This window comes from Lagopus leucura, unplaced genomic scaffold, assembly GCF_019238085.1.
Source record: "Lagopus leucura isolate 7727_CA_CO unplaced genomic scaffold, USGS_WTPT01 Super-Scaffold_73, whole genome shotgun sequence".
Lineage (NCBI taxonomy): Eukaryota > Metazoa > Chordata > Aves > Galliformes > Phasianidae > Lagopus > Lagopus leucura.
The window spans coordinates 100,619,825-100,639,829 of record NW_024962252.1 but is presented as its reverse complement, the minus strand read 5'-3'; the positions used below and the strand labels follow the sequence as shown (position 1 = coordinate 100,639,829).

The following is a 20,005-nucleotide window of genomic DNA, read 5'->3' as shown; positions in this document are numbered from 1 at the left end:
ATGTGACTGATGACTGAAGTTAGGAGAACAAAAGATTGTGTTGCTTCTATCCTTTATGTTGTTATAACACAACAGAGCTTTGAACGCTGACTTGTTATGAGAATAGCAGCTTTAATGAGTAATAATGACAAAAATCATTCAAAGAAGTCGACAGAAGAGCGAATGTGAACGCAGGAAAGCCTGGCGAACGCTCTTGCTCTGCCACCTGATGTGCTTTGATACTAAAACAGAGCCGCACCGGTGTGCTCAGGATCTGGATGAAGCCACAGACACTCCCGCCTCCTCGCATGGCCCTTCCCGGCCGCCGTACCCGCCCTGACTCCGCCAGGAGGCGCGGCGCTGCGCTCACACAGCGGAATCGAAACGAAACCGCCGGGTGGAGAGCCAATCCGCTTCGAGCTTACTGCGCGGCGGCCCGCCCCCAGCCCCTCCAGCAGCCAATAGGATACCGACTGTCGCCGAGGTGCCCGCCCAGCCTCGGCGCGATGGCCGCCGCCACGAGTTGTCGGCGCGCCGCACTTGGCGGTCTGTCCGTCGGAGCAGTCGGCGGTCGGGCCGTGACGCGATGGCGGCGCTTCCTGCTGCCTGGCAGCGGAACGCGGCTGGTGTCCGCCCGCAGCGCGGCGTCGGAACGCGGGCCCAGCTGTGCCGTGACGGTGGACGTCGGGGGCAGGTGAGGGGTAGCGCGGCGGCCGCTGCACGGGGCCGGGTCTGTGGGCTGGAAGAGCTGTGAGGCAAAGGCGCGTTGGAGCGAGGCGTTGGGCTTTTGTGTGCGTCATGAGGCCTCAGGTATCAGCACGAATATCGTTCCGAATGAATGCCGCAGGTGAACGCGCCGTGGATTTGCGGTTGTTGTTAGTACGGGGTTCTTTCTTTCCAACAGGAAGATGGAACTGTCTTCAGGGAAACTTGCCAGGTTTGCTGATGGAGCTGCTGTCGTTCAGGTAAAAACGGCCCCAGGGAAACTTCACATCTTAGCGGGACATCGGGGTCGTGCAGAGGAGCAAAGGGCCTGAAGGAGCAATATATGCCCTATGGGGAGGGTGGGGGCAGGCCCTTCTTTCTGAACGGCTGCTGCTGCAACCGTGGAATTATGTGAGTTTTTTCTATAGAGAATGTTTTGAACTATAATTTTAAGTTTGGGGCTTTAAATGCTATCTGGTGGATAATCTCAGTGTGTGTATGGGAACTACTGAGTCACAGCCTGAACCTCTGATTGATGACCTGAGGTGAGCCATGAGTCAGCCAGAGAAGCACAGGTGAAGGCAATTCACCTGTGCTGCTGGAAGGGGTGGAGCCGGGCTTCACCCCTCCTAGACCTATTTAAGAGCTGGCTACCAGTGGGGAAGGATTTTGTCTGGAGTTCCCTCCTTCTGGTGTTTTGTGGTGAGCCCAGCATAAGGGTAAGCCTTCCATTTATTCTCTTTTGTTATCATAGTCCACTTCGCCTAACTCTCTTGTTTATTTTGTGATTGTAACATCTTGATATCCATTGATTATACAGTATGTTTTTCCTTGATCCAGCTTGGTGACACAGCAGTGATGGTCACAGCAGTCAGTAAAACCAAACCTTCTCCGTCTCAGTTCATGCCATTAGTGGTAAGTTTTAATGCCAGAAGTTGTCTTCTAGTGATCATTAGCAGCCTTTAGCTGCACGAGTCATTGAACAAAAAGCTGAAGATACCGAGGGGAGCAAAGAAGGCAAAAAGCAGAGTACAAAGTTGGGTTTCAGAATAAAACAATACAATCAAATTATTAATCTATTGATTAATGATGAGCCATAGATGCTGTCTACCTACCAAAAGCCTTGTGGATTTGGATGTGTGCTGCAACAACAGACTTCAAACATGATAGTTTAGATGTGTGGGGAAGCTGTTTGGATTGTGACTCTTGAAGGGCTATTAGGGGTTAAGGATTCATGTTCTAACTTATGGCTGATTAACAGTACGTTTTTCAGGGGGTCTATCCTGGGGCATTGCCTGTTTGATGCTTGTATCCGTGAGCTGGAATTAACACTCATCACTCAGGGTGCAGTTGATTCAGCACTGACTTTGCTCTGAGCATCCCTTCTAGCTTGAGTGATTCTGTAGCTCTGAAATTAGTGGTCCGATGTCTTTAAGAATCCTGCTTTTGTTTTTTGAAAGGTTGACTATCGTCAGAAAGCTGCAGCAGCAGGAAGGATTCCAACAAACTATCTAAGAAGAGAACTTGGTACTACTGATAAAGAAATTCTCACAAGCAGAGTAATAGGTAGGATGCATTCATTTTATTGGCAGTACTTAAAAATATTTCATCACATCATGTGTGTTTGAAAAGAGGCAGTAATTTATAGCTGTGTCTTGCAAAGTTGATTGTTTCTGCAGTAATATCAGGGAAAAGAAAAAAGCAAAATTGCTCATGGTAAAATTTAGCAGGGCTAATTTTAAAAAATTATGTCAGCTGGGGCTTTTTTTTTTGCACTTATTTTTTTATGCATCTGGATCTTGAACTTCCATGTTGGCACCTCTGAGATTATAGAACCTAAGTTCTCATCCTAATGAGAGGTCACCTCTCCAGTTGCACATCTATTTGGAAAGACTGAAAAAACAAACAAGGTAAACTCAAAAGAACTGAGACACCAACATTCAGTCTGTGCCTCTTGATTCTGCTGGAAAAGTCATTTCTACCATGGATAAAAATGATTTTGTGGGTAAAATTGAAGTTCAACATTTACATAAAGCTGATATCAAATGCATCAGCATTTTAAGACTGCACTTTTGAGTTGAGAAGAACTGTAAGGCCTGGGTTCTAAAAGTTTGCAGGTAAAATTAAGAGCTTCTAGGCATCTTGGAAGTAACCAACATGCTTTTGCTGTTTCACCTTGAGGTCTGTATCTTTTTCGTGTCCCTTCATTAGAAACATTTCTGGTAATAAGATTATAACCATTACAAACCATGAAGACTCCTTAAAAGTGTTTTTATCCTGTGTTTCATGGTGATGGATGCACTCATTTTCTCTGAGTACTGATGGAATTTTAGCATTGATTATACTGCATATGTCATACTGCATTTCTTCCTGGGTTTTTTCCTCTTCTTGTTTGCTTGAGTTGTTCATTTAAATGATCTTGTCAGCTTCTTGTGGAGTTTATGAGAAGATGAGCTGGCACTGGCTACTGAAAACTGAACATTTGGATGTTTCTTCTTGCAGATAGGTCAATCAGACCCCTCTTTCCAGTAGGCTACTTTTATGATACACAGGTAAGTCACAGTCCTTCGCCTTTAGAATGGAAGAAAATCACATGTGATGTAGAAACTACTTTAGGAAAAGCAATTATGTTAGCATGAAGGTTGGGCTTACGCTTTGAAAAACAGGCTGATTCTGTAATTCTGCTTTTTAGTTTCTCATTTTTGTGTCTTTAAATTACATGCTGGTTCTCAAATTTTGTTATAGAGGTGCGGAGACAAATTCAAAAACACTGAGTACAGCAAGGGAAACAAAAAATAATGTTACCTGACATTGCTTTAGCATTAGTGTTCTGGTTCTTCAGCATTAACCTCCTGGCTTAAGCACCTGAGCTGGCTTTCCTTTGTAGCTAATGCTGTGTAAGTTTGTGAAATGCTTTGTTGTTTTGTCTTTAGCTTTGTGATGATAGCTAATACAGATGTGTAGGTCAAAATTATTTATTGTCTTTTATCTTATGCCAGATCCTTTGTAATCTTTTAGCAGTAGATGGTGTCAATGATCCTGATGTTCTAGCAATTAATGGAGGTAAGAGTGCTGTCAGCAACATGTTGCTCATGATTTTAATGTAATCTCTTTGTGCTAATAGGAATTTTTATCTTTTTATTCTAGCTTCTGCAGCTCTTGCTTTATCTGATATCCCATGGAATGGTCCTGTTGGTAAGTACGTATTTTGAAATCATGGGTGGCCTGAGCATAATGGAAGAATTAGGCAACAGTTGGCTTCTTCTAACAAAACTCTGAATGTGGAGGTTGCTGTCTTTTGTTTAATGTGGTGAAATTCACTTCGTGGTGAATAAAGTTGTAGTACTTCAAATCGTTGGGTTTTTTCCTAGACAAGATTTATTTTGATTTATTTTGAAATATTATTGTTTTTAAACGTACGGTTCTCAAAGTAAAATGATGCCTTAAAAAAAATGTTTTTATTTTAATAATAATTTTGTGGAGTTTTTTTCTAGGTGCAGTCAGGGTAGGACTGGTTGATGGAGAAACTGTAATCAACCCAACTCGAAAACAAATGTCTTCTAGCGCTTTGAATTTAGTTGTTGCTGCAGCCCCACAAAACCAAGTGGGTAAGTAGATAATAATTAATATCTCTTGAATGTTCAGTTTGAAAATGAAGTAAATGCCTCGTTACAGATAGAATTTTCAGAGGTCAGAAAAATATCTTTAGACAATATTGATAAGAAACTTTAAGGTAAAACAATTTTCACTGTATTTACACCATTGATGGGTAATGTGTATTTCCTTGGTTAAATTAAGTGAATTTCTGTGGGTTGTTTGTTTGTTTATTTTTAATAATTTTTAATTTTCCATTGATAGTTATGTTGGAAGCAACTGCTGAGAATATATTGCAACAAGATTTCTGTCATGCTATCAAAGTAGGGGTGAAGCAAACCCAGCACATAATTCAAGGAATTCAACAGCTGGTGAAAGAACGTGGTGTTGTCAAGAGAACTGTTCAGAAATTATTTGTTGCTCCTGAAGAGATTGTGGAATGTGCCAAGAAGTAAGTTGGGAACAAACAGTTTTGGTCTGATGTCTATTAGCTGGCTCAAAAATATATACTTAAAGATTATTTAATCATCTGTGACCAAAAAGCATGGAGTGTTGTTCCACAAAATCATCTTTTAAGCTTTCAGGATTTCTTGCAGCATTTTCGAGTGAAACTTAGGGACCCCATCTTTCAGCTCTGCTTTCATGCTTAGTGAGCAGGGCAAAACAAGAAAGTGACATGAAAAGTCAGTGCAAGCTGTATGCCATTCTTGTGAAGTGGTGACACAAAAAAAACAACCCATGTTGTGTGGCTTTTGTCAGCTTTATTGTGGAGGAGACAGGAACAAGAGCATGTAAGATGGACAGCTGGGGCTAGTGATATTTGGAAATGGAAGTTTGATGCTTTCATGCTTCTCATAAAAATGTTCCATCTCCAAAAATTAAAAAACAATCATGAAAACACGTGGTTGTACTTTAAACCATAAATTCTTTCTTTTCTTCCTGCAGACTTGCTTTTAACAAGATCTATGCGGTGTTCACAGATTTTAGCCATGATAAAGTAAGTACAATTCCAACGTGTTTTATTTTTAATATAATAAAGCTAGTAAGATTGAGTTTTTGTTCTCCTTTTGAGTGTATAGAATAGTAATAATAAATTGTCTTGTAAGTTTTTATCTACCAGAACTAATTTATAGCAGCACTTGTCAATCTCTCTGAAATTACATAAAGGTTCTGTTACTTTTACTTTGAACTTCAAAACAAACCCAACAACAGCCCAGATTTCCCTTGTTCTGCTGTGTAGAGTTGACTAACTGCAAATCCTGTGTTCTAGATTTCTAGAGATGAAGCAATTAACAAAATAAGACTTGAAACAGAGGAGCAGCTGAAAGGTATTATTTTCTGCTTTCCTGGTATTTAGAAAAGCTTAAATGACACTGCTTAAATGTAGTATAGTATAGGGTTTGTTAGGTTTTTTGGTGTTTTTTTTTTTTTTGTAGGGTTATCTTAGTTGTCTGTAATTGATTTTCTAGTTTCAGTTGCAATTGCTTTTTCTTTCTTTTTTATTTACTTATTTATTTTTATGCCTAGAAAAATTTCCAGAAGCTGAGCCATATGAAATCATGGAATCTTTCAATGCAGTCTCAAAGGATATCTTTAGAAATCTTATTCTGAGTGAATACAGAAGGTAAGTATGTCAAACTCCATGCTGAATAGTTACTTCTGAATTTCATTTTTTTTTAATTTAAGACTATGTTTCACTGTTCTCATAATTTCTGCTTCTCACTTCAGGTGTGATGGGAGAGATTTGACTTCCCTCAGAGATATTAAATGTGAAGTGAACATGTTTAAAATGCTTCATGGATCAGCCTTGTTTCAGAGAGGTCAAACGCAGGTAATATTTTTATGTTAAAAAGATGTTGAAACAGAAGGTTTCTGTGTGAAATACAGTGTTCATATTTAGGAGAGCATTTGGGTGACTAACTTTTCTAGCATCTGCTTAATTGGGGTTTTTATATTTAGGGCAATGTTAACTTGTGTTTATAATAAGATCTTCTAAATGAAACTTCATGTATCTTTTTAATATAACTGGATCAAAAGGGAAATAGTACCAAAAATTACATTAGTGTGATATGAGCTGTTTGGTTTTTTTTAATTCCTTTCCAAAAGTGTGAGATGAGTAGGTTTGAAGATTATACTCAGGGTCTACACAAAGGGTCATAAGGAAGATCTGGAGAACTACAGACCTGTCAGTCTGACCTCGGTGCCTGGAAGGGTTATGGAATAGATTGTCTTGAATGAGCTAACACAATATTTGTGGGATGACTGGGAGATCAGGCCCAGCCAACGTGGGTTTGTGAGTAGCAGGTCCTGCTTGGCCAACCTGATCTCCTATGATTGAGTGACCTCTGCTTGGTGGTTGAGGAAAAGGCTGTTGTTGGAGTCTGCCTAGACTTCAGCAAAGCTTTTGATGCGGTCTGCTGCAGTATTCTGGAGAAGCTGGCAGCCTGTGGCTTGGACAGGTGCACTCTTAACTGAGTAAAGAACTGGCTGGATGGCCAAGCCCATAGATAGGTGGAGAATGGAGTTACATCCAACTGGTGTCTAATAACAAGTGATGTTCCCCGTGGGTCGATGCTGGGGCCTCTCCTGTTGCATATCTTTATTGATGACCTGGATGAAGAGATTTGAGTGCGCCTTCAGTAAGCTGGCAGGTGACACCAAACTGGGAAGAAGTGTCCATCTGCCTGGGGGTAGGAAGGCCTACAGAGTGATCTGGACAGGCTGAATCACTGGGCTGAGGCCAGTGGGATGGAATTTAGTAGGACCAAGTGCTGGGTGCTGCACTCTGGCCATAACAGCCCCAGGCAACGCTACAAGCTTGGAGCAGAGTGGCTTGAAGACTGTGGAAGAAATGGACCCCTGGGGGTGTTGGCTGATACTGAGCTAACCATGAGCCAGCAGAGTGCCAAAGTGGCCAAGAGCATTCAGTTTAGATATTAGGAAAGATTTCTCCTCTGAAAAAGCAGTGAGGCATTGACACGGGTTGCCTAGGGAGGTGGTTGAGTTCTTGTCCCTGAGCATATTCAAGAAATGTGTAGATGTGGTATCAAGATTTTGCATGGTTATCTTGTTGGCAGGTGGACAGTTGGACTGAATGATCTCAGAGGTCTTTTCCAACCTTGGTGATTCTATGATCAGGTCTGGTTATTTATTTACAGAATCACACCAAGGTTGGGAAAGACCTACAAGATCATCCAGTCCAACCTATTATGTATTAAACATCTGTTTTTCTTGAAAGATTCAGTTGTGCCTCACTGTTGGGTATGTGGGTAGCTACAAAGACTAAAGACTTGCTGATTTCCTGATTGTTGGGTCCTGCGTATCCTCCTAAAAATAATGCGTGCTGGAAGTCTGTGCGTTGCTATTTGGCCCACCATTGTCTGCACAGTTTTGACCTTTGATTCTTAAGTGAGCTACTTCAGTTTTACAGAACATACTGTTGGCTTCTGACAAGCTAGGAAATATTAAAATGGTATTTTTAGATGTGATCACTTGTAAGATCGTACAATCTTTGCAAGACGTGAATGTTTGAGATGTGGGAAGAAGTGGTAGGTGATGCCATCCTATCTGGTGCTGTAATCGTTCTTTTTTTATATTTTTTTTCCTAGTAGTATGAAAAAAACTGTTTACCTTGTTTTCTTATTCCAGGTTCTCTGCACTGTTACATTTGATTCCATAGAATCCAGTGTAAAATCAGATCTTATCTCAACAGCTGTGAGGTACGTGTATCTTTGAGTGTGTTTTTGTCAGCAGTGAGAATGTAAACACCTTCTTAAAAGTACCTGTCTGATAAGAATATATTAATTCCACAGACACACATTTGAAGTTCAAGGGTACTGCAAGTTGTGTCCAGCCTGGTTTTGAGAGAAAGAAAATAGCAAATGAATTTTGCATTTGTAAAACTGCATCAATATGTCAGGTCTCCTGGAAAAAAAAAATATATATATGTATATATCAAAGCTGATTCTCTTTGTTCCATCATACTTGGAACTTGGTATGTCTTCCAGTCATTTCATTGCTTTCTCATAGGTTTTGGAGGGTTTCTTTGATGTCTGATACATGCAGCCCATGAAGCACTGCTGTGTTTGTCAATCTTAGTTCAAGTGTTTCCCATGCAAAAAGCAGCAGGTTCTTTTTTTCCCTGCTGAATAAGCCTTTTAAAATATTTTATCACAAAAATAGAAATGTTCAGAGGGTAAAAGAGTGTTTGTGGTCTTTTTTTAGTGGAGTAAGGAAAATTGAACTTGCGGTGTAGCAAACAAGCCCTTGTGCCATTAACTTTCTATTGCTGAGAGCTAACTTGTTGGGAAGAGGAAAATCCTTCCTTTTAAAGCTGCAGTTCAGTGATCTCATCCCATCAGTGTGGGAGCTTTCACGTAGTAGTGTCAGGTTTGTTTTCCTTCTGTTTATTTATTCATTTGCTTTTTTATTTTTGACCTGGAGGTGCTTGCCCATGTTTGTTAACTTTACTGTTCCTGGGATTCAGTTTATGCTAAGTATTCTTTAACTAGTGGCCAGTAGACTTTCATAAACAAGAGAGAGAGACTGCCTGTATGGTGGAGCTCAGTGAAACGTCTTGACCTAAAACAGCTGAGTTTTGTAGATTAGCACTTTTATTTGTTGTCAAGTATCAGTTCTTGGGATAATGCAATAAAATGTTTGACCGTAGGCATCTTTCAAGTGAATTGAGTAATCTTGCAGACTTTGACTTTCTCCTACTGAGTGCTTGTATTTGTTAGCCCTTACTGAAGTGTGTGTAGTAAAACACTGGTTCTTGAAGTTTGTCTATCACCTGATGGATCAAAATGAGCATAAAACTAGGACTTACTAGTCCTAAGCTTACTAACTACTTCCTTACTTACATCCTGTAGTATTCTTCTGATGTGTTCTTGTTGTGTTTTGTTGTGTCTTTTTTATTTAATAGTGGAATAAAAGATAAGAACTTCATGCTTCACTATGAGGTGAGTGTTATATTGTCACAGCTGTGCATGATCTGTGTAAGAGCTTCTGGTCTTGCTTTTAAAGGTGAAATTGGTCCCTTCCAAGGATGTTAATTATTTCTAGATCTGAATTAGAACTTATAAGTAACAATTTATACGTGAATTTATCCTGCAGTTTATGAACAAAAGTACTGTTAAATAGGTAAATAGTTGCCATTTTATGCAGTCTTTCTAGTAGTTTAACACTTGTCAGCTCCTTAAGGACGAGTTATTACTGCAGACAGGATGAAGCTGCTCAATTATTTCTAGTTAACTATAAATACATTCCAGCTGCCGTTCTGCAGCAATGCTAAATAGTGTTTCTACAAGCTTTGAAACTTACCCGTGGTATTTTGTATGGGTAAGAGGCATGTGTTGCATTTGCTGGAAGACAAGATTAGATTAGAAACAAGATTTCTAACGTGTTGTTTGACAAGCTTCCTTAGAGTAAGCTTGTTGCCTTATTCCTTTGCTATCTTACAACTGTTTTATTTTCTCCTATGGAATAAAGCAGGTGTAAAATAAACTCTATGTCAGATAATCTCAACTTGCAGACTAAGTGACTGATATTGTTTGGTTGCTAGATTTTTGTTTCATTTGTATCTGCTTTGTTTTCACCTTGAGATGTGCCAAAACCTCCAAGTGTGTGTTTTGAAGTGGAAAAAATAGTAGTTTTCTGTATGTATATTTTGGAATTTCTTTCTCGTCTGCAGTTTCCTCCTTATGCAACTAATGAGATTGGCAAAGTTACTGGTGTGAATAGAAGAGAACTTGGACATGGTAAGATAAGGCTACAGAAGTTGTCTCGTGCTCTAAGCTATAATATTTCTGTCTGGTTGGTTTTATTTACAGCTCAATTTTTAATTTTTTTTTAACCAGGTGCACTGGCAGAGAGAGCACTGAAACCAGTTATTCCCCAGGATTTCCCTTTCACAATACGAGTTACTTCAGAAGTCTTAGAGTCAAACGGTACTGTGATTTTCTTTGAGCAATGAGAGATGGATGGAGGTTGGCTCTTAAAGAAGCATCAAGACGTGGACATTTTTGTAGGCCACAAATCTAATTAAGTTCTAAAATCTGGTATCTCTATTATCTGAAGTGCTTTAAAGTGGGAAGAATACATATGGTCGTGAGTAATAAACCCACAGCACAGTATCACTATGAAATGTAAGTTTAAATACGATTTTTAATAAAAAGGCTTGTGCCTTTTTCCTCTATTCAGTGTAGAACTGCAGCTGGCTTACAGATAACTTCTGTCTGTTTGTTCTCATTTCCCCATTTGGGAGAAAGCTATTGATTTCACCTTTCTGCAGGTTCCCTTCTGTGGCCAGGAGTTCTTTGAGGCCCACCAGCAATTTCTTAGTGTTGTGAGATCTGGTGCCTGGAAGGAAGAATTAGTGGAGAAAGGGAATAAGTCCCATCTGCAGCTGACTAAGCCCCTAGCTTACTTATCTAGAATATTTAGTATCAGTTATGCTTGTTGGTTTCTTTTTGGTACCAATATCATGAAATATTCAAAGTCTTACCCATTTCTTTATGAAGCACTTCTTCTGTAGAAACCTTCTGGCTAAGTGTTGTTAGTTACTATGGTATGAGTGTTGCTGTAATGTATCTTCTGGCTAGCAGAGTCAATTTCCAGACAGTCACTGAAGAACGTAAATGGCAGGTTTTATTTCAGGTGCTTTTAACCAATGTTTAATGCTGTTTTTCCCCTGTATTCTAACTCCTTAGGGTCCTCATCAATGGCTTCTGCATGTGGTGGAAGTCTGGCATTGATGGATGCAGGTACAAAATGTGGTACTTACGAAGATAAACTGCATATTGCAGGACATTAAAGGATTTTGAAATGATCCAAGCTTATAAAACTGTATTTTTAATTACCACTCTTAGGAGTTCCTGTATCAAGTGCAGTGGCAGGTGTGGCAGTAGGTCTTGTTACCAAATACGATCCGGAGGGAGGAGATCTTGAGGATTATCGTTTGCTGACAGACATCCTGGTGAGTGTTGCTGGCACAGTTGTTTCTGTTGATGCTTCTAGCTTTCTTCTGTAATGTTTTATCCTCGTAATTCTAGGTGCTGCTATGTTATTTCTTTTAAGCTCCTAGTGAAAACAGAAAACTTCTGAATTTTGGAAGAAAGCGATTCGTAATTGTTGGGTTTCTTTTGTGTACTGAGAAGCACAATGTATTAGGAGGAAAATGAGCTGTTGGCAAGGTTGTTGGGGAGAAAGAATGCACGTTATCATCCTTCTTCCATTGGCAGTCATTGGTAGAACCAAGTCAACTGTAGATTAGTTCAGAGAATGAGTCCACAAAGGTTCTTAATTTATAAGGAGAGAAAGAAACCGTATGCATTGGGAACAGTGAAATAAGATTCATGAACAGGGGGGGAACAAAAAATCTGAGAAGTGATAGCACTGCAAGTGGCTTCAGGTCTACTTTGTGGCTTCTTGACACCTAGAGTGTGCTTTTGGTATAATGAATTTTGGCACTGGGATGTATTTAGGCCAATCTGGTTTTTTTTCTGCTTATACTGACAGGGAATTGAAGACTATTATGGTGATATGGACTTCAAGATGGCAGGTACTAGTAAAGGAGTAACTGCCTTGCAGGTATGCTAACAGAAAATACTGCTATAATTAATCTTCAAGAAGATTCTCTCTAAAAAAGAAAAGCTTTCCCTGCGTGTTGATGTCTCTTAACTGTTCTCACATTAGGTTGATCTAAAACTACCAGGAATACCAATAAAAATTATCATGGAAGCTATTCAACAAGCTACAGGTTTGTGCATACATTTGCATCCATTTTATTATAAAATGTATTAAATTATAAGCTGCACTTTATTTTTATTTCGGATTGGGGAAAGAGGAAGATTTCACCCCTCTCCCCCAGTATTTTATGGTTACATGTTTTTGTTAGAGGAGAGTTCAGCCTCTGCAGAGCTTGACCCTTCCCAGTGCACTGTTTCATATCATTGTACATAGTATCAATGAAAATATGTGCTACTTCTAGAGGTTACTTTCCTACTAACAGAAGGAAGGAAAAAATGCAATTGGTGTCACTACTGTAGGAGCAGTGTTTGCATTTTGGGAAAAAAAAAAATGCATTGAAACTTGTAGCAGCAAACTGGGGGGAAAAAAAATCACTTACAGAAGCACAGCATCGAGGTGGTGGTGTGTGTTATGAAGTATTTGATTCCAGTATTTTGGAGTTGCCTGATGCAAACAAATTCAATTCTACTGAGCCACATCAGTTAAAAAATAAATAAATAAAAATTGTCATGTACTCAAACCATATGTTGGTGAGATGAGGGGGGGTTTACCCAAGTTGTGTTAAGGTACTGTGATACTTTAAATTAGGCAGAAGGTAGATTTTATGAACGGATGCTTGTCTGCTTTTAACTTGCTCTTCAGTTTGTTGGGTTTGTTACAATCTCATGCAAAACTACTGCTTCCTTTTCCCCAACCCCTGCAGCTGCCAAGAGGGAGATTTTACAAATTATGAATGAAACGCTGGCAAAACCCAGACCTAACAGGAAAGAAAGTGGACCAGTTGTAGGTAATATTAGTTGTACGTTGATATGGATTGATGCCTCTCCTAGTTTTTAAGCTGTTACAGAAAACAGCTTTTATTAACAAATGTCTCACTTTTCTGTCTCTGCTCCACTGGGGATACTTTGTGCTTTGTGCTTTGAGGTGAATTTTTGCTTTTTATTGCCCTGAGCACCATTTTACTTGACACCAGAAAGCAGAATTGAGCTGAAATTGTGTGAAACTCATGAAATCAAAATAGATATAAATGTCACTACTGGAACAGCTTGTGGTAATTTATGCTCTAGGTGCTTACATTCTATATTTTCATTTATTTTAATTCTTAAATGTAATTTAATCACTGATCAGCATATAGTACAAATAAAAATTAAACGTTAATGAATTAGACTTGACTTTTGTGTTGGTGTTCAGGATTATATTTAGCATTTCAGAGTATCTTTACATGCTCTTTCAGAAACTATCCATGTTCCATTATCAAAAAGGCTAAGATTCCTTGGTCCTGGGGCCTATAATTTGAAGAAGCTGCAAGCTAAGACTGGTAAGACATCCTTGTTTAATGTGGTAATTTATCCTAATGTGTTCTTAGTGTCTTTTCACCATACGAAAGTTATTAGTGTAGAGTTCTAATTAACGGATGTTGGTAGCACAAATAGTGTTATCACAGCTACTGTTAAGCATTAATGCTCTCCTTTGTCCTTTCAGAACTTAAAAGTGGGGAAGCTTAAGCTTCCCACTTTATTTAGGATAAGTGACTTTTCTGCTCCAATAAGAGCACCTTAGGAAATACACAAGAAGCACTGTTGAGCAAAAAGTGTACTTTGTGATGCAGACTATGTCATGGTTTATGTTTTCAGACTTGTGCATTCAGCTGTTCCAGTGCTTGGTACAAATCAAGCATTTCCTCTATCTTTGCTAGGCATGCCTGTGTTTTGAGATGTTAAGACTCGCTTCAGTGAGCTCAAATGTGTAGATTCTCTTTAGAGCTGTTTGCAGTTCATCTTGCAGTAGGAATTTGCAGAAGTATGATGCACACATGGCAGTGTTTCTCAGGGCTTACATGAGAGGTGGTTAAAGATCTTTCCAAGGACCATTTTCTAGATAATGTGGAATGAGCAGTGAAGTCAGGCAAGGCTGATGTGTTACCAACATGTTTCAGGATAGATAAAATACATGCAGCTACTTTGTCTATGGACTAAAGCTTTGTGATTAAGAAGGGGTATTGAGGCCTTCCTACAGCGTCCATGCGTTGTTTTGCTAACATGCTGTGAAGAGTTTGTGTATATTGTTAGCATGCTGGGTTACTCGCAGTGCAAGGATTACAGGAGTGGTCTGAACCAGGGCTCCAACTGATAGCAAGTGGTGTGAGAGTTTTCTGAGCTTGTTGCATTTCTTGGAAGAAATGAATCATTGCATTCATGGGTGCTTAAAGACAACTTCAGAAAGTGCTACTGTGAGTGTGAGAAGAACAGAGCTGTTGTGCTTCACGCACGAAAAGCCACAACTTTTGTCCATATGATTGACATCAGTGAAACTAGATTTAGTTCACTTAGTAACAAGATAACTGTAACCAACATTCAGCCACAACAGAGGTATCTCTGCTGTGATACTTCAAGACACATTGGTCTTTTTCTGAGTACTTTCCTTCTTTTATGTAGTAAATGTAGTTCTAGAAAGCTACTTGTAGAAATCTTTAAAATGCCTGGTATTTTAAACGTGGATTTAGAAGATGTTCTGATTCAGCTGCTGTGGACTTGAAATGCTTAATCTAGCTGGCTTCTTTAGTGCTTGTTAAGGAGACAAGCTGAAAAAAAATTGAGGAAAAAATAAATTTCCCTTTGGGTGGAAAAACCAGTCTAGAGGTGTGAAGAATTACTGTGCAATTTACTGTGCTCTGGCTCTGAAGCACTTTAATTTCTATCAGCCATTAGTGAAAGCTTTAGTTTTATTAAGATGGATATTAAATTAGTTTTTCTTACACTTACAGGGTTTAGTTCAGTGTTGCTTTTTTTCCTCTTACAAAAGATTATAATAAAGACTTATGCAAATGTGAATGATTCCATGTGGGGCACAAGTTTGTCCAAGTATTTGACAAGCATGCCAGTAACGTGGTTGCTGTAGCAGAGCTGTCTGTTGCAAAGAATATTTGAAATGATTATAACAGATCTCTGTCAAAATGTGCAAGATGATTTTGCTCTGCCAGCCTTTACTAGGTGTGAATTTTCTGCTTGATGGAATGTTAGAGATGTTCACTGACATCTCTTCATTAATGAATTCTGTTTCTAAGGTGTAACTTTAAGTCAGCTGGATGAAGAGACGTATTCTATGTTTGCTCCCACACCTAGTGCTATGCATGAGGCAAGAGAATTTATTGGTGAACTCTGCAAGGATGATGTAAGGACAAACTTTTGTTGTTGTTGTTTTTCAGATTGTATTTTGTGAGCATGTGTCTTACTGTTTTTTTTTCTTTTTTTCCCCTGTAGCAAGAAGTTAATTTGGAATTTGGTGCAATTTATACAGCCACAATAACTGAAATAAGGTACAAAGAATGCTGTGAACTTGAATTTAGTTTATGTCCTTAGGCATATTTCTGATACATGAGGTAAAATTGATTTTCTAAAGGATACCAAACTCATGTTGGTGACTTTGGCACTTGCACTGTTCCTGATATTTTGCTCTGTTGAAAACGTTCTCAATAAGGCTGTTTATTTTTGCTACTTAGTTTTTAGAATGTCTCTTTGAATTATAAACTGTAAGGTCTTTTGCCTCTGTATGTAAGGGGTGGTTGGAGCCTGCTTTTTACTTTTCTGTGAGGACAAACAAATCTAGCATGAAAATTACATGTGCTTTATGGATGTTCTACTTATTGCAGAGCAATGTATTTTAATAACTTCCATCCACTTTCAATTAAGGAGAAATGCAAAGGCATGTTATGGTTGGTATAAAATTGGGTTTTGGTTCTGTGTGTGTTTTGTGATTTTCTTTTTTTATGATAAGTAAGATCTTGTTTATGAGAAGTTTACCAGGTCTTGTGTTGGAATCAGTTTACAAAATAAGTTGCAAAGAAATTTCTCTCCCAATGTTTTGAGGTAACAGTGCTGTTCTCTGTTTCAGAGATTCTGGAGTGATGGTAAAATTGTACCCAAACATGACACCAGTGTTACTCCATAATTCACAGCTTGATCAAAGGAAGGTAATAAATGCTTAAACAAGTGGAAGACAAGCAGTTAAGAGTTTCTAGTTCACATCATTTCTCACTAAACCTTGTGTGTATTACCTAGTCTGCACACCTGGTGGAGTTTTGGAGTCTTAGTCTAGCAACAACTTCCTGTTTAACCTTTGTCCTGCATTAGAGCTGCAAGCAATCTAACTTTCGAGTGCTGTGATCCTGCTCTTGATGCCATTAAGCACACCACCATCTTTAGGTCGAATACCCTTTCCTCTGTAACACAGCAGTTGCTCCTTAGCTTGTATTGAGCCACTTAGGTCCGTGTGAAGTTGCCTGATGAAGAAGAATGTATTGTTCTTGTTTTGCTCTTTTTTTTTCCTCCTGAAAACTATGTTGGTGTAGAACTGGTAGCAGAAATTCATGTTAGTGACAGGGGAGAGCATAGAAGAAAGGATTTGGTCAGCACTGGAAAAATACCTGCATGTATTGCTGACAGAAGAGCAGGGGGTGGCTTAAGAAACTAAAAGTGTGGTGTTACAAATGCAGATGGAGGAGGATGTAGTAATTGTTTAAATGTAACTGTCAGCTACATTTTTGATAGTGTACTCTATGTCTAATCTATATAAACGATCTGTTAATTAGGTTCCTGCAGTCTCTGGCTTGGTAGCAAGCAATAAATAGATCTACTGGTATTCTTTTGTTTCTTGCTCTCATGCATTCTGTACATTAGCCAACAGTCCTTTGCAAGGTACACTGCTAAGAAGCTGTCCTTCTGCCTTGTTTGTGAGGAAAATGCACCTGTGATTTCTCCCTTGTTCTTCTGTCAGCTGGTTGCCTCTTCCAAGAGACAGTAGTTGTTTCAGGCACCTCGCAGTGGTTTGCAGTTCACTGTCAATGTGCTTCAAAACAACATCAGCTTTGTAGAGAGCATATAATTATTCTTAATTCTCAACTGGTGAGACAGGGCAGGTCTGAATTCCTCCTTTGCTGTTGCTGAAATGATTTGTATCAATGAGAGAATATTTCTTTTCCAGCTACTGTTACTTGGCATTTATCTTTCATTTTTCATAATACAGGACTGTACACTGTTTCTTTGGTGTATTTTTATAGAAAAAGAATCTACTGTAGTTAAAGGATTTATGCTGTGCTGAATCCCTAAAGGAGGGTTTTTTTTTTTATATTTTGTTTTAAAAAATTGTAAGATTAAAGTGTTTTGTTTTCTTTTCTGAAAAATACTGTGTTCTAGATCAAACATCCTAGTGCCCTGGGATTAGAAGTTGGACAAGAAATCCAGGTAATTTTATGGATTTAAAATTGACGATAGACTGCCTGCCATTCATGTATTAGTATTTGTGTGAATTTCTCTGTTTTATGTTCATGAAGGAAATGCTGTCAGATTATTTTGCTGTGTTGCTTAAATGCCTGATGATTTAAAAAAAAAAAAAATCTGAATTTTTGCTGCTATCCTAAGCAGCATATGAATGTGACTGAGCAGTAGAGACTTGAAGAGCATCTGTTGTCATTTTCTTCACATTAAAAAAAATAAATGAAGGAAAATGCCAGCTCTAGCTCTCTAAGTTGGTCGCTCTCGCGTTGTTAACTTTGTGATGTCTGAAGCATAGTGGTGATCTTAAAGTGGCAAGTTTTCTTAACAGGTTAAATACTTTGGGCGTGATCCAACTGATGGTAGAATGAGGCTTTCTCGCAAAGTTCTGCAGTCACCAGCCACCACCGTGCTTAAAACCCTTACAGACAAAAACAGTATTGTCCTGGGAGGCACTGCTCCAGAGTCGTCGTCTTCATCGCAGTGACAAGTAAGGCTACCAGCAATATGAGAGACAGCTCTGTGCTGTACCTTCCTTATAAGTACTGTATAGAGTTCTATCAGCCTTTCTGTACAGTTAATCTTCAGCAATGTGGGATTACTGCTTGCCAGCTACGTTACAACTGTTCATAAGGGGCTTGATGTTGTACAGTGGGTTCAAATGTCTCAACAGTTTCCAGCTTCCTAGGCAGCGTACTTTCTCCAAAACCATTTTATCTCTTAAACATCTCTTTAAGTATTCAATCTTCTCTAGCCTGCCACCAAAAGTGCTTCTGAATTTGGTGCCCTGGTATTAGGTTACAGAGTATTTTCTGTTTCTTCCATTATCTACCAGGGCTTCTTCCTGAAAATCTGATCCATCTTCACCTGAGTCTGCAGATGTCTTCACAGGAATCTGTGTATGGATGGGAGTGAACCATATTTTTAAAACAGATGCTGTTCATGTTAAAGATGATGTGGAACTTCAAAGTCTTGAAACTGATTAAAACTCTCTTCAAAAGAAAAACAGAAACAAGCAACACTCTTACATTGTGTACCATGGTGAGAATCTAGGAATGTGGAATTGTACAGATTGAAGAGCAGATTGTTTTGGTTTTTTTCCAACAGTCACTTCAGTTCTCAAGGCTTTTTTCTCACTGTCATCTCAAGATAGAAATGTAAAGATGAGAAGGGCTGAAAAAGTGCTTCTGGGAGAAGGAATTGTCCTGTACATTGGTCAGTGTCAGCAGCTGAGGCATACTTGGCCAGACCAACTTCTGCTGGCTTTTCAGAGTACAAGATTGAAATGTTGGGCAAAATGTGTAAACTTAAAAATGATCTCCGTTATCATGACTGATGTTGTTTCAGATAAATTGATGACTGCCATAGGATTCAGAATTGCTAAAATTATGTTATTGTCTGGCTTCCTGATCCTTTGAATTTCGAAATATTTCCAAGGGTCTCCCTAGAACTACTTGTTCTTCTACGGTGAGATACAGAACTTAAAAATCCAACAGAGATCCCCTCTGATGTACTCAAATTTGTAGATATTCTTCATAGGAAAATCAGGTTTCTGACAGCAAGTGGGCTCTGGAGCTTTTGAAGGAAAAAAACAAACAAAAAAACAACACTGTGGAGAAGAGAAATGTGAATTTATTGTAAAATTGTTTTGCTTTTTTTACTCTAACCTAAAATATTAAAGAAAACGACTCACCAACTTCTTTTGCAGCTGTCATTCTTTCATTGAGTTGTCACGCTCGTCTGTAAGGGCTGTATGCTTATATTTCTTAGTAAGAATTCTAATACCTTTACTTACCATAAGCTAGTTAATTTGATTGGTATTCTAGTTGTTAGATAATGTTCTTGATAGTGTTAATGAAATAGTGTGCTTTTTCAAGGTGTAACTTCTGTTTACTATAGCAAACTTTCTGTAGAGTTCCTTTTTGTAGTGGGACAGCTACTAAAATACCACACAAAATACTTAGGAGCTTTTTAGTTAGTACTTTGCCAATAAGATGCTTGCATTTGAGTCTGAAAATGAAAAACCTGAAACTCTTGCCTGCAGTATTGATGGCTTATGTTTGTCCATGTGGTGGTCTCACTAACTGAACTGTGGGGGTGCTGGGGAATTTGTTTGTTCAGCGGAGGGGGGCAAGATGTGTAAGTTTCCATGGGTGAAACCTCTACAGTCAACCTGACTTTCTGCACTCATTACAAGTTCCAGGCTCAAAGGGAAGGGGTGAAAGGAAATTTTGCTTGGAAAGTGTCAGGGAAGAGCACAGACCAGCTGCTCTTCTTCGAGGAGTGGAGCTCAGTTGGAGCCAGGAACAGAGTAAGTGTGTGTAAATGAGAAACGTCCTGGAGAGATAGCAGGTTGGCTGCATTTGGAGCTGCCCATAGCAGCAGGTTGGGCTGTGGCTGGATGTGCTTGGCTCTTCCCTTCAGGTTATTGGCTGTGATCACAGAGCAGGTGTCTATTTCTTCATGTTTGAAATAGTGATATATATGCTTTTTTTTTTTTGTCAGTGCTGATGTAGATAATCAGCTGTTTTAATGATCCATCATCCCAAATGGGGCCACTGAGAAGAATTGCTATGGAAAGTGAAAGTGGGCAAAAACTATACAGTGGAAGTACAGTACTTGGCTGTACTGTGTAACTGGTGAAAACTTTTAAACTTCAAAGATGGATTTGATTTTTAGTGGTTTAGGTAAGATTATGTTATGGTTGC

At 39.0% G+C, this 20,005-nt stretch overlaps 1 protein-coding gene across 1 annotated transcript; it reads left to right on the top strand.

Moving 5' to 3' along the window:
- The first annotated feature begins 257 nt into the window (after positions 1-257).
- PNPT1 (polyribonucleotide nucleotidyltransferase 1) lies at positions 258-18,950 on the top strand. The gene is made up of 29 exons (XM_042875334.1): positions 258-673; positions 830-944; positions 1,525-1,599; positions 2,145-2,250; positions 3,187-3,236; positions 3,684-3,747; positions 3,832-3,879; positions 4,179-4,292; positions 4,543-4,729; positions 5,224-5,275; positions 5,549-5,606; positions 5,806-5,902; positions 6,007-6,109; positions 7,927-7,997; positions 9,203-9,239; positions 9,971-10,037; positions 10,137-10,226; positions 10,989-11,042; positions 11,148-11,254; positions 11,797-11,868; positions 11,974-12,037; positions 12,731-12,814; positions 13,262-13,345; positions 15,092-15,198; positions 15,288-15,343; positions 15,919-15,997; positions 17,220-17,267; positions 17,629-17,787; positions 18,133-18,950. Exons 1-28 carry the CDS (start codon positions 258-260, stop codon positions 17,782-17,784), a joined length of 2,661 nt encoding a protein of 886 aa, XP_042731268.1. The 3' UTR covers positions 17,785-17,787; positions 18,133-18,950.
- Positions 18,951-20,005: the final 1,055 nt, after the last annotated feature.